The sequence below is a fragment of the Gallus gallus genome, chromosome 18 (genome assembly GCF_016699485.2).
Source record: "Gallus gallus isolate bGalGal1 chromosome 18, bGalGal1.mat.broiler.GRCg7b, whole genome shotgun sequence".
Classification (NCBI taxonomy): Eukaryota; Metazoa; Chordata; class Aves; order Galliformes; family Phasianidae; genus Gallus; species Gallus gallus.
The window spans coordinates 7,311,168-7,325,571 of record NC_052549.1 but is presented as its reverse complement, the minus strand read 5'-3'; the positions used below and the strand labels follow the sequence as shown (position 1 = coordinate 7,325,571).

General features: G+C 47.3%; 1 protein-coding gene across 6 annotated transcripts in view; it reads right to left on the bottom strand.

The window, feature by feature from the left end:
- Positions 1–14,404, bottom strand: part of RHBDL3 (rhomboid like 3) — a 49,717-nt gene that overhangs the window by 31,204 nt on the left and 4,109 nt on the right. For 2 of the 6 annotated variants that reach the window (XM_040649775.2, XM_015279916.4), the window contains exons 1-2: positions 14,098–14,238; positions 10,670–10,693 (exon numbers count right to left, since the gene is read on the bottom strand). The exons of 2 other annotated variants lie outside the window; for them this stretch is intronic. In XM_040649775.2, coding sequence (XP_040505709.1) covers positions 10,670–10,693; positions 14,098–14,217 — 144 coding nt within the window. In that variant the 5' untranslated portion in view covers positions 14,218–14,238. Of the gene's footprint in view, positions 1–10,669; positions 10,694–14,097; positions 14,239–14,404 lie in introns of those variants that run through there. 2 more of the 6 variants (XM_015279919.4, XM_015279917.4) reach the window with 1 other exon arrangement.

Here is a 14,404-nt window from a genome sequence, read left to right as displayed (position 1 = left end):
GTGCTCACAACTGAAATGCATTCAAGTTCCACGCAAGGAGGGAACATCCTACATTCACCAGGTCACTAAAGCCTATGCTACTGCATACTATGGAAGACAGTTTACCTGGACATATTTTACAACCATACAAATTCTCAGCCCTTTTGCCAAACCAGACGTTAAATATTATCATCCTTAACGTAACAGCTCTTTTGATCTTGTAACAGCTAAAGTAGTGCTGGTACATCTATAATTTGTCATGGTACAGAGCAGTGATCTGATATCACACCTACAATTCACTTTTCTTTTGTGCACATCTATCTGGAAACAGATGAAAGAGAGCATCTCAGCAGCACACGCACCTTCTATCATCCTACATAGGTGAATGAGCCTCTCCAGTGTCCAACCCAAGGCAATTACAGCTACAGCAAGAAGAAAGATTTCTATTTCAAGTCTATTGAAATAAAAGTCAGCAGAAGGATGGGCATGGGATAAATGCCATGTAAAAACATTCTCCTTTTTCTTAACCGGGCACCATGCAGTTGGGCAGCACCCTGGGGAGTGAGGGGCAATCACAAATTCAAAGGTCTCCAGCCCGTTTTTAGGTCTGTAGCAGCCTGTCCTCCACTGTAACAGGATATGATCAGTGATCTTATTCCCTGCTCCAACTTGTGAAACTAAATGAACTGACACTGGAGAATGAGCTTTGAAGTCCTTGAAGGAGGCCCACTGCAGTGCTGAATAAGGACAATTCCCAACAGCCCACAGCCACTGCTATGATACAAGCAAAAACAAAAACAAAATCAAAAAATGTACAGTGCAGAATAAGCAAGCCCTGATTTGTAACTAAAATGTTTGGAGGAATTGAAGAAAACTTCAGAGAATTGAAGAAAACTGAATATGGAAGGTTAATGCAGAGTTTCATCAGAAGTCTTTCCCAAAAGTGACAGAACTGCAGCCAGCCATCAGGTGCTCTTTGGTCCAGCACCCAGGCTGCTGGGTGAGACCCACACCTTGTTCACTCAGGCACATCTCATAGGCAACAGCTACAGAAGATTTGGAGAAAGGAAGGGCAGAGTTAGGTGAGCAGTGGGGAAGAAGCAAACACCACTCATTTATTCATAGGCCTTGCTACTCTAACTTGTTGCCTGCCTCAGATGTCACAGTGACAAACACCTGTTTAAGAAAGCAGCAAAAAAATCCAATGTACTCACAGATCCAATGTAATCCAATCAAGACACACAATAAAGTCATAGAGGTTAATCAGATCTGAGCCATTAGGTCTCTGTTACTTCGGAGTGACATATGTGGCATGCAACACCACTGAGATGAAGATGAAGGTCAGGCAGAAACACCCACTTGATCTATGAGCCCCAAAATTCCAACATTTTCCCTTCCTGTAGGAAGTTTTCTCCTTCCTTTAAAGGTATGGAGTTTTACAGCAATCAGCCATGAAGCCTGTCAGGAGAAAACTACATTTAATACTCTGGGTTTGAAACAGAACATTTCAGAGTAAAAATAGCTCCCTTTTTCACTGTCTGCCAGATCTGGGAGGGAGGTGAAAATCTACAGGGACTTGATTTGATGTGTGAAAAAGCAGTATTCTATAGCAGCGAGTATGCACACACTTCTTTTAGGTCAAATAATAGCTCTGCAATAACACTCAGGTTGGAGAAGAAAACCAAAGCTTGGGATAGATGCATGTTACCTGGCACTGAGTGCCATGGCAATTCAAGTGCATCCATCTGAAAAAGAAGGGAAAACCTGTAAATAAATATATTTTTTTAAATCTCATCACCTCACAGTTTTTCTCTTTGAGGTGGATTCTTCCAAATTCCAAGTATCTGCCCTGCTGCTGGCAATCGTGACAATTACCTTACCAAAACATGAGAAAAAGATGTTCTGTCAGTGTGAAGTTTAGACACAGAACTGGCCAGCACACAACCCCTTCCCTCGGGAAGGGAGGAACCACCTTCACCCAGGTAGGTGCAGACAGACTCCCTCATCCACAGCTGTGTAGTGGTGCAGCAGAGAGATGCAGTACTTCATGCACTGTACTACATGCTTGGTCATTAAATACAGGTTTGTAAGCCTATAAAGTCACTGTTGCTTGCAAGTGCAAAGTAATTTTTTGCTGGTTTTGTGGTAGGCCCAAAATTTAATTAGTTTTCTCAGTTTTATTACTCCACATGGTCAAATAACAGCCTGGAGCTACCAGTCAGCTGGAACTGCATAATGTCCAGAAAATTCTCTCTGTGCTTTTCAGGACTGTTTACTATAGCCATAAATCAGCAGCTAGCAAATGACTTTCTGCTCCAGCTCTTCTTGGCCACCAGCACCAATCCTAAATGATCCCATAAATCAGTGCAGCAAGGGCAACTCTCAGCTCTGGGGCCACAGAGGGAATAAGGTAGGAAGATCTGTTTCAAACACATAACAATCCTTTGAGAGAGATTCCAGCTATCATCACTCTGGGAGAAGCCACCCTACGCACCTGTCCAGTTGAAGAAGACTTTGCAGCGTTCACAGACTTGCCAGATTCAGCTCTCACATGAAGTCAGGCTGCTACTGTCCCTGCCACAAAAGCTGTTTCCTATTTAGTCCATCAAGTAGATAAACTGGCCACTGCACTCATTCATAAAAAACTGTGGCCTTGGCCTCTCCCCGTGCTGTGGAAGGCAGTTACTGCAGCAGAAGGTTCCAGTCAGGTGAAGAACACACAAACAAGCCAGCACAGCACAGCACAGCCTCTGGGATCCAGCCTGACTGAATAGTATTGCAGTAGTCACCCTCAAGTTGGGACGTCCAACACTTCCTCCAGAGGCCTGGGACCCTTCTCACTCTTGTTTCCAAGTGCTTCACTAGACCAATTCAGAGCACACAGGATGACATTTTCCAGTAGTTTGTGTGAAACTTTCAATTTTCTGCCTTAGAGAAAAAGCATCCTTTCTCTGTCAAGCAGTAAGCATGGAGAACATGGTTCACTGGCTGCAGGCTGCCATCAGCAAGCAGTTCCACCACAATTATACATCACAAACAAGCACACTACAAAAAGCAAGGCCTTCATCATCACTGGTACCTAATTGTGAAGGATCACAGAAGCTTCTTCCTTGGGAAACAGCTCCCTGAAGAAGTGCATGAGAACAGAGGTGTGATGGCAGTCACAAACAGCTCTGCCTCCAACCACCTCGCTTATTTTTCCCTCATGCAACTCAGGAAACTCAGAGTACGCACTACTTACAGAGGATGTCAAGTATCAAAGAACACAAAGAACAGCTCCTAGGGGGAAGATTGATCTTGCTTGTTTAACATCAGTTTCATACATCATTACTCTTCTCACCAGCAACACAGGGTCACTGCAGACAGCTGTTCCTAAGCAACAGGAACATACACTAAGAATACATACATCCTCTGCATCTTGCTTGTGCTGGGAGTTTAATGGTTAGAGCTGAAGGAACTCAAGGTCCATGTGAGATTTCTGTGTTCTATTCATAATTCCATGGCACCGAGAACAACCTACTGGCTCTGTTAATTAGTACCTGCTAAATGAGGTCACGTCCAGAGATCTACAACTCTTCACTGGTTTGTGCTTTTCAAACATGGAAGAGAAGTTGCTATTGGGAAGTTCTGTGCTGGTCCCAGAGCAGCTGATGAGACCGCAGCAGCAGCCCTTGCACAAGACAGCCCAAGGAAAAACGTCAGTCTCAAGGCAGCTCTACTCCAACACAACACCCCATAAGTAAATAAATAATTCAGATCAAACCCACTAAAACATACACACACACAAACACTTTGCAGACTCAGAATTACCAGGTAGCTGCTGGAAGGATGCACTATGCAGGGCACATGTGTGGGAGACAAGAGTATTCAATGGAGCTTCAGGGAGCTGAATAGCCACATTTCAGGGAGAGCTTTGAAAGAGCTCAGCCCATCACTGGACTTCAGGTATTTTGTTTCAAGTTGCGTTGGTACCAAGATGATTTCATTGTAGGATACAATGTAGGATACCTAATGGTGCAACAGAGAGAGATCACAGCTTCCTCGGCTGCTGCCAAACTCAAACATGCCCAATGCTGCATTTAATTTGCAAGTGTGCCCAGGTACGTTTGTGTTCACTGCAAATAAAGGCAGGCAACAAGAACATCATACTTCCTACTACACTTCCCAGGTCTGGTAGAGAGTAAGTTTAAAAGGCCTGTAAATGCCAAGGCATAAATGCTGATGGTTTGGAAAAACACCTCCAAACTGTTTCAACTTGCTAGGCAGCTGGGTTTGCTCCTCAGGAGACAGCATGATCTCTTCCTCCTCTCTCCCTTCCATCATAACAGAGCACATAGCTAGAGCACAATGCACCAGCTGATTCGCAGAATGGCATCAATCCAGTCTGTGTTTACAGCTTTTTTCCCCTCCTTTCTTTTTAAACACGAAGGCTTAAATGTTCTCTTTGCTTCAGTGATTTTCTGTGTGCAAGACAGGATTTGAGAACAATGCATTAGCAAAGATCTATGTGCCTAAAACCCACCCAGCACATTCAGCTGGAATGGCAGAGTGCAGCTACCACAGCCTCTCACTGCAGCTGGGATCAGGGATACAACAGCCTGAATGCAGCTTGCTGTGCCCCTCAGATGCTGCTCTCTAACACACAGGTTTTCAGGAAGCTCAGACAGCAAAGGTACACAAATGTGTAATGAGTAGGAAGCCTCTCAAGGCTTTTACAAATCTAGAGACATCAAGCTGCCAGTAACTCACGAGCTGTGTAAGACTGACTCAGCCTCCATGTGCTTTTCAGTGTGTTTCTTAAGATTCCTTAAAACATTTCAGGAGATGCCTTGTTCTACCAGCACGAGCTCCACTGTGCTGCATTTGTTACACTGCTGATGTCTGGTTCATACGGATGGCTTTTACTTCCAGCGTCATGCTCAAGGCTATCAAGCAAAGCCCACTGTCAGCACACAAGCTGGTGGGGACTGCAGAGAGGAGTATCCCAACAGCCAGGGGAAGGGGAGGTGGTGTGGCTGATCACAAACCATTCATGCTGCAGGGACTCATATCAAGCTCAAGGGCTGGCTGGCATTCAGCGTGCAGTGGTACTGGAATATGAAGCAGGAACCTGGGGAATTTTTACTGCTCATCCTGCAAGAAGTGGGAAGATTAATGATCTCCAGGTAGCTTTCTCATGCTGAGCAATCACTCCAGGCTATCATGGCAAAAAGCCAAATCTTGGCATAAGCCCTGAAGTGTTGGGAGATTGCCATCCACCGTAACAACACTGGGGACAGAAACAGGCTGATTACAGACAGGGTAAAATACAAGGCATTATCCAGCAGAAGTACTCGCTGCTCAGTGCCTCAGTTTCCCTTCTTGACTGAAGGGAAGATAAATTCCCATCTCCCCTTTACTGGGGACTGCTGTATTCAAAAAAGCCTCTGGCAGAAGGCAGCAATGGGCTGACAATCCAGACAGCATCAGCAAAGTGATCTCCTTCAGCAAAACCAGATCCTCTATTACCAGCCCATTATTCCCTGAAAGTCTGTCCACAGGGCAATGAATTTGAAGGGAATCTTTTTTTTCCTAACCCCATAACCCAAAATGAAGGAGTCAAAGGGTTAATGCTGCATGACAAAGGTCAGCGCAGTTTGGGGAGGGAGGAGAAAGGCAAGCATTGTGGTCACAGACAGCAGCTCCCTGCGCCCAAAACGCCACTTGAGAAATGTAAAGTGATGGCGTTGCTCAGAGAAAAAGGCCCGAGAGCCCTGCCTAAATCCCAGGGCTTTATCATTCATAAAAGCCCAGCCCCTTGAGTCATTAATCGTGTGCTCCATGGCCAGCCGCCTCAAAGAGCAGCAGATGACACATGCCCAGCTGCCATTGCAGCCCCTCCTCAAGGTAGCAGGGCAGAGGCAGGTGCACCCCCAGTGCCCTCTGCTCGAGACTAATCTATTCTCCCTCCTTGTCCTTTGCCTTTCATCTCCTCCAGCAGCCCACGCTGACAACTGTAAATGAGATTAGACTTCAAGGCGTGGGGCAGATGCAGAACCCCCTCTGTGCATTGCCAAGAGAGCCTTGGAAAGTGTCTTTCCCCTTTACAATACACAGCTTGGTGGAGGGGGGAAAAGGGAGAAAGCTTCTAGTCACATTCATAGACGTGTCCAATAAGCAGACAAGGCAGACCCTGGTTTTAAGCCTGGGTGCTAATCTGTTGTCATACTGAACAGTCTTTCCACCAGCATCTCTGATTCTCCCATCCATATTAGGAGACAGTGTAATAAACTTTGACTATTTCCTATTTCTAGTTCCTGTAACCTCCTCTTTGCAGCTCCACTCTGCTCAAATGTGGACATAATGCTCTGATAGGCCCTAATCTAAAGAGAGAGCAGTTCAAAATCCAGGTAATGACTTGAAGGTAGCACGTGACTCCCGCCCACACTGCTGCTCACACAGACATCGTTCCCTATTCCCCATCTTGCAGTTTCTCCTCTGCCTGCTCCCAGTAAGCCACACCAACCAGCAAGGCGACACAAGTGGTCAGAGCAGTGCCTACATAGAGCTTCCAGCCACAGCCCTCAGCCAGCAACAGCAGCCAGGGAAACTTCTCAAAGGGAAGTGTGATGTTCGGCTCAAGTGTCCCAGTAAACAAACTGGAATTTCTTTTATAGCATGGGAAATAGCTCAGCTGTGCTAAAGCCTGTCCTGAGAAAAGGGGCACGGTTAAAATAAAAGATCATCAAGTTCAAAATAATTCCCTTTCTTAGTTACCACCAACCATGATCACAGCTGGCCTGGTTTCATGGATTGCTTTTTGCAATTTCAGTCTTGCAGGAACCAGCCCTGGATTTAGGGAGGCTGCAAAGGCAGCATATTTTCAAGAACATTTTAGTGCTTTAGAGACTGTGACAGAGCAGGTTCAGCTGCACCCACTGCTGGTAGTGTCAGCAACTGAACCCTTCCTGACAAGCACACGCCTGGTCCAGAATCATGCAGTCTCATTTCTGAGCTCAACTTTTCCATTAGCTGCCCACACAGACTGGGTAACTTGGCATCTCTCTGCATTCCCCATAAACTCTGTTCATCTGTTGCCATCACACCCACGTGCAAGCCTCAGGAAATAATCCAGGATTCCTAAAGCAGCTGCAACAAAAACACAGCCTGGATTGACAAGCGATAGAATCAAGGTGCTGCGCTAGAGAGGAGGATCTCTGGGGAGAGTTGTGTGTGGGGCTATTTAAAACAAGTTTGTTGTCATGACTACACACCAAGGTACGGGTGAGAAGAAGTGAGAACTCCAAGATGAGGGCTGATAAAATAAATTCAACATTGAAATCACAGCAGCCACACAGATGGGACAGAGATGACACGAGCTCTTGGCATCTAATGCAGCTAAAAGCCACCTCTGGAAGGCAGGTTGGTCCTAATAAAGAACACCATCCTCTTAGATAGTCCCTTTCACCCAGTACGGCCGAGGGCTGCATAATGCTGATTAGCTACAGTCTTCTCTAAAGCAGGGACATTGGGGACACAGAGGCAAAGAAGGGCACCCGAGGCCTTAGAAAGGACACAGCAAAGCAGGAGCAATCATCCAGCTTGGATTCAAATAGGACACGCATGCAAGGGAATTAACGAGGGATCTTAGTAGCACACAGAAGCACGAAACTACCAGAACCAGCTACTGGGATTGTCTCACTTTTAAGATTATCTGAAGATAAGCAAAATAGAACATTTTTGGCCACTGAAAAATAAGCAAATACAATCCCAAATGGCCGTGGAGAACAGAGAAAGGCAACACCTTGCTCTGCTCAGAGCCTTGATTCCACACAGACTGTGGTGTGCTCAGTGATGGTGCAGGCTCTGTAGAAGGCAGCAGATGCAGAATTAATGTGTGTGTGTGTGCAGGGGGGGGGGGGGGGGGGAGGGTGTTTATGAGCACAATAAATAAATGTATGAAACCCTGTAAAAGTTCCCATATAAAAGTGAGTTAGAGCTGCCCGAGGGCCATGGCCTCCTAATAAAAAATGCATCTCTTCAGCATGGCACGAAGCAGCAGCTGTACTGTAACTTTCTGGCTGCAGCACTGGAAAGCTGCCTGTCTGCCAGCTCCCAAACTCCTGGGTGAAGTCTTGACCCCCCTAAACGCTCTGGATTTTGTTCCGGGGAGGGCTTCTTTGAACATCAAAGCCCAAGAAGCAGAGCTGGACCTGCCAGTTTGCTAAATCTTAGTTTTTACTTCTTAAAAGATGCAACCTGGCAGGAGATTGTGGCTTCAGTCACTGACAGCTCCCAGCGCGACAGAACAGAGCTGCACCAAAACAAATAGAAAAATTCTTGCAGAAATCAGTGTCTTTCACTTCTCCTCCAGAACAAATAAGCAAAAGCCCCACTTTAAGGCTCAGCAGCAATATTCGCCCAGAAGTTTGAATATTTCATTTAGGATGGTGAGGGGGGGGGGGGGGGGGGGGTCAGAACCACCACCAGCAAAATCCTTTACGCGTTGTATGTCTAAACAGAAAGCTATTTTTTTGTCAGTAAGCCCAAAGGAAAGTTTTGTAAACTTCATCCCCCACAAAAAAGTAAAAAGCATTAATAGTAATTTCATTCTCACCACTGCCAAGAGCAAGGACAGGGGATTGCTGACCCCTCCTTGCACCGTTTACCATCCCATGAAACCATCCTGGAAACAAGAGACTTGCAGACTCCCAGCCTGAGCATTCCCAACCATTCTAACACTTTCCCCAGGGTCTTCTCTTGTTCTGCTGCCCTGCTGGGAGATGCTGAATGCAGAAGCCCACATGCCCCACCTGAACTGGTGACTTAAACTTTGGTCCCAGCCCACAAGTCACGCTTGCACAGGGCACATCAATCTTTGGCCACTCTTTTCTGCCCTACACACACATAAGGCCAGGCTGTATCTCCCAGCAGAGCTGCAACAAGACTGTCCTCATGTTTCACACATGCCAGTTAGAGCTAAACAAAACATTCTCCTCTCCTACCAGTACAGACATGCTGGGATGGCAACCTTGTTCCACGACAAACAGCATCCTGTAATTCACTGCAGGGCTAATTGCATTGCAGAGCTGATATTGCTCTCCAGGAAGACGTCAGCTCCTTGGCTTTGCCCACGGGCAACAAGGGCCTTATTGATGTATTCAGGACTCACAACCAGCAGTCACAGGTTGCATTCTCTTTGATAACAAAGCCTTACAGACAAGGCTTAGATTTCCACTGCAGTCCTAATTGAAACATAACTAATTATCAGAGTCCTGTCTTTGCAATCCAAAAAAAAAAAAAAAAAAAAATCTACTATTCAGACAAGTCCAGAGGGAAATTACCCATTCCTTCCTTTGAGCCTGAGGTAGCTACCAGCCAAGATCCCCATCCCACAAGGACTCAATGACTTCAAAGGATGCTTGTAGAATCAGACTCCAAATAAGATCCAACTCTAGAGACAGGAGAGAATTCCAAGTGGCTGCAGCAAACATTCAGCTCAGATCACAAACAGCTTGTCTCGAACCCACGTTTGGAGTAGCAGCATTTCCTACGAGCCCCGGCAAATTCAAATACACCACACAACTTAGGTGTGAACAGCAATCATAGTAACCTAATTCCTCACTGCCAGTTGCTTGACTGAGCAGCATCAAATGTGCTGCAGCCCAGACGTGTGGATTAGCAGCTGGTCACAGCTAAGCAGATATAAACATGCACTCACCAGAACCACAGTCTAGTTTCTGGCTGGATGATAACAAGACCCCAAAGGAACCAAGAATGTTCTTTTGCAGAGACTGCACGGCAGCCTTCAGCTCTGTAGTTCAGCCATACAGAAGCAAAATAACTGCCTTGTAATGTGGGGACAAAAACCCATCAGGACTTTAGCAATGCCAGGACAATGCCAGCATCACAGTAAGTTCACCTACAGAAGGTGACATCTACACGGACATACAAGAGCACAGAAGTTTATGGCAACCAGAGAGTGGTGCAGTTTAGAAGCAAGTCAACCCTAGAAAAATCTTTCAGTTTATAGCTGCTTCACATTTCAGCCTGGCAGATGGAAGGAACACCAGAAAGCAAACATGTCAGTTAAAGCAGCTAAAAGCATAATTTACAAACTGGAATCCGCAGCCCAAATTCTCAGCAGCTTTAACTCAGAGCTCTGCAGAGCTGTGTGCATTTCACCTGGCTACAGATCGGATCAGCAGTACATATCTGATACAACCACAGCCATTGGTAGAGAAGCAGATATTTTGCTTATTCTGTAGAAGTTTAAAGCAGCAGGTCCTCCACTGGAACAAACAGATGTAATTTTGCACGAGTCCATTTAGAAACTAGGGAACCTTTTTAAAGAATAGAGCACTGATTTTACAGCACTGGTCCTCATTTGCCAGTCTCAAGGAGAGGAGATCCTTTCACCCACTGAGCAAAGACAGTGCAGTGGTCAGAGCACCTGCTGCAGCAGCTCTGCTCAGAGCTGTGCTGGGAGGGTGGTCAGGCTGGGCCCCCTTCTGCCCCTGGCAGCTCTGATGAGGAACGGAGAGGAAGGCCCAAAGCAGTAATGATGATAATGACTTGCATGCTGGGAACTGGGAACACGGAGCTCCTGGATGGTACGTTAAAAGCACACAAAATCCAGTACAGAGGAAATTAAATGAGGGTTACACTCTTTGCTCACAAGACAGAGACAATACATCAGTTGTTCACATACCTGATCAAACAGAGCTTTCCAGTGCTGAGAGGCAAAGCATAAAGGGAGGGAAAAGAAGAAAAAGAAGGTATAAGAGCAACGACATTAATATGCAGTAAACTGTAGAAATATGTTCTACAGAGAAATAACCAAATGATTTAGTGCCATTTCCAATATCCTTCTTCATCCCAGAACCACCTACCCTTCCAGGGGGAGGAGGCAGGAGAATCTACCAACCACAGGGAGTAGAGTTTTCATTTACAAATCCAAATTAAGAGGAACTCAGAACATTCATGTGTTAATTCTGTTTTCTTCTGCTTTGTCTACTTGCAAGCAAGTAAGGAATAAAAGGCTTTTTATCCATCAGGATCAAGACAGCTTGGTGTATGTTGAGGGGAGGGAGGAGTCGGCAATGCTTTTACAGATCACTGTGGCCCAGCACTGACCCACAGACTGCCCTGTCTGGTTCTGAGCCTTGCCCTCTGCCTGCTGCTAACTCTGGCAAGAATTTGCTGCAAGGCCTTTGATAACCCATCAGGTCTCAGAATCACATCTGTCCACATCTAAAAAATAGGTAATTCTTCTAGTACAAGGTGGAAGGGGAGAAGGATGGAGAGAATTTATTACATAGATTTACCCCCATAACTTCTGTTCCAGATCTGTCTTAAAAGCTGTGCATAGAAAGAGGATTCATTTGAATGCAGACTATCATGTGAACGCTCCACAAGTTCTTCTTTTTATTTGGGAACAGAAAGAACAAGCTGATGACTGGCTCCACTTTATGCACTGTACAAAGACCAACGTCACACCACCTCCTACCCCACCACTGCTGCCTCATAGCCCCAGGAGTATAGGAAATTCCTAATGAAGTGCTTAAGCCTCTCTTATCTCCTGGATTTTCATTCTATGATTCTATGATTTGGAGTCAAAAGAGAAAACATTCCATGGGGCGAGTGATCTGGGTAACTGCTGGCTTGTATTCCCCACAAACCTGCACGTTCTCAGCTCTCCTTGCCTGAAGTGCTGTTCTGCACAACGCTTTGTTTCTGCCTCACTCAGTTTCCCAGAAAATCAAAATGAGAGAATTAACAAACATGAGACTCACATAAGCAAATCTCCTCACTATGATATATGCAATACAAAGCTCTGGTGAGAGTCGTATCCAGTTCTCTTAAGAATATTTTCTTTCCCTTGGTAGGCTGATCTAAAGCAGAACTGACTGGAGAGACAGTGGGGTATCAGGACACTGAATTCCATTTAATCAGTTCAGCTGTTGGCTCCCACCTTCCCCATATCCCCATCCATTTATAAACTCCCATTCATCATCATAAATCAGCCCAGCACGTTAAGGAGAACATTCTGGGACTGCCTGAATCCTGGCCTTGTGAAATGCTGCTCCCAGAGCTATAATGACATCACAGCTGAGCTCTCACACACTGTCAAGGCTGTAACAGCCAAACATCCACCGTGTAATATTTTTGTGGTTAACAACATCCAAAGAGCTAACCTTGTGTCAGCTCTTGCTGGCCAAGCAGAAGAGCTCACGTCAAACTCTCAAATGTAATAACAGAAAATCAGCCCCCAGTCAGGTCTCAGGGGAGCACATTCCCAGCACACAGCAGTCTGAATTTTCAGGGATGATGCTCTGTAGCCTGCTTGTTTCAGCAGGAAATCCTTGGCTGTAGAGGAGGGCATTTACACAGCTTCCTGCTCTTCTGACTTGCAGATGATACACGATACCTCAAGCTTCTGCCATATCATCTATTGCCAGGTCTCAGCAGCTTCCCATAAGCAATGCAACTGCAGGCGCTAGCTATGATTCCTGCAGTCGACAAAATAAGGTACAAGAGTCAAATAACAATGCAGATCCCAGCGTAAGTAACACTGCGAGCTGGATCAGACCCAAGCTGTCCTACCTCAAGGTCAAGCAGCAAGTCAGTAGCAGAACTAGGATGATAATCTAGATTTCACTGAGGAAAGCTCACAGTCTGCCTACTGAGCCAGGAGCCCAATCCTGCCATGCACTCAGCACTTCACTTCTCCTGGGTACAAAAGCACAACAATTCTCATAGAACAAAAGGTCACAGTTGGATGCAAGCAAGAATTAGGATTTGGAAACGTGTTTGTTGAAAGTTCCTTGAAAGCCATCCTTTCCTATGAAAACTACATATTCCCTCGACTGGGCATGTTCCAGTGCCAACTGTCCGGCAGTTTGTAGCAGAGGACAAACTGCAGTACGTGTTTCCATCTGAACATATAGCACTAAGAAATACAGCCTGGGGAAAGCAGCTCCAGCAAGCAAGTGCACTTCCTCTGCTGCCCTCTGGGAGGAAAATTCAGCAACCAAATTCTAGGGGACTCGGAAGGGTTGGGGGATCAGGAGTCAGCACTGCCCCTAAGCAGCCCCATGCGGGTTCCACTGGCAACATCATAAAAGTAGAGGGAAAAGGAGATGTGGCATTGCTGGAAGCTTATATTACAAGCGTTGCTTTCACGCAATGCAAGGTCCTAGAGACAGCCCACCAGAAAGAGATTCAGTATCACTGCTTCATCCTCCTGTAGGCAGGCACAGAGCCTGAGCTTATCTCTGCAGGCTGAGCAGACACTTGCCAGAGTTTGCTGGGAAGGAGAGCTGCAAGCAGTCCTAGGATGCACCAGGAATGGAGGATCTGTTCACATTCATTCCCCCCCAGACAGGTGCAGAGCGAGCTCCTGCCTCTGGCAGATGCAGAACGACCAGCTCAGCTCTGCAGGCTCTGCTGCTCAGCCCGGCAGGAGCTGATTCACAGCACGCAGGACCACTCGGTGTCCTTCTAGGCTGGGTAAGCAGAGACAGAATGGTACCAAATTAACCCATCCTCAGGTGCAATCGGACCCCTGGGGCTGAAGGGAGGTTGCCGAATCGGGGGAAAAACTTCCTTCTCCGTTGTTCGGGAGCTGGAAGAGGAATCGGGGAGTGCTCACATCGGTCACCCCCGAGAGGCTGGGACTCTGGAAAAGCCCTCTGTCCCCAGGAAGCCCCTCAAGCCAAGGCAGCAGCCCCTCTCCTGCCTCCAGAGACGCCTCCGCGCAGAGCCCCGCTCCCCCTGCCCGCAGCCCGACAGCCGCAGCTCGTTCGGGGCTGCATCTCCCACCGGCGCGGCTCCGGGCGCGGGCACCGGGCGGACAGGGGGTCCGGCCAGGACATCGCAGCCGGGGCTTTTCGGGCCGGACGGGGAGGAGGAAGGACGGCTTTCCAGGACGGGGACGATTGCCAGAGCCCGCATTCGCCCGGCGGCGAGGGGAGAGCGGGGCAGGGAGCGGCGGGGATGGAGCCGGCGTCTTTACCTCGTCCTAGAGGGTCACCGGCCCGATTCCTCCCCCCGGCCCGGACTTCATTTATAAATAGCTTGAGCCGATTAGCCAGGCCCGGAGGAAAGGGGTGAAGACATTGAGCAAAGGAAACTTACATCCTCTGCGGCCATAGGTAGGACATCCTCGGAGTCGAGCACCTCGATTTCTTCCGCTTCTGAGCCGGCAGCCACAGCAGGGGAAGAGCTGGCGTGAGGCTCCGGCAGCCTGTCTCCCATGCTTAGAAACGGTCCCCCTCCAGCCCCCGCCTCCCCCCTTCTCCCCAGATCCTTAAAGAAATTAAACCTAGCTGCCGCTTGGCAAACTTTCAAGCGCAGCCGAGCCTGCCTTCATGACTCCCGCAGCCGGGAGGGGAGGAAATCCTCCATCCAGGGAACATCCAATTAGCGCGGGCAGGCGGCATCC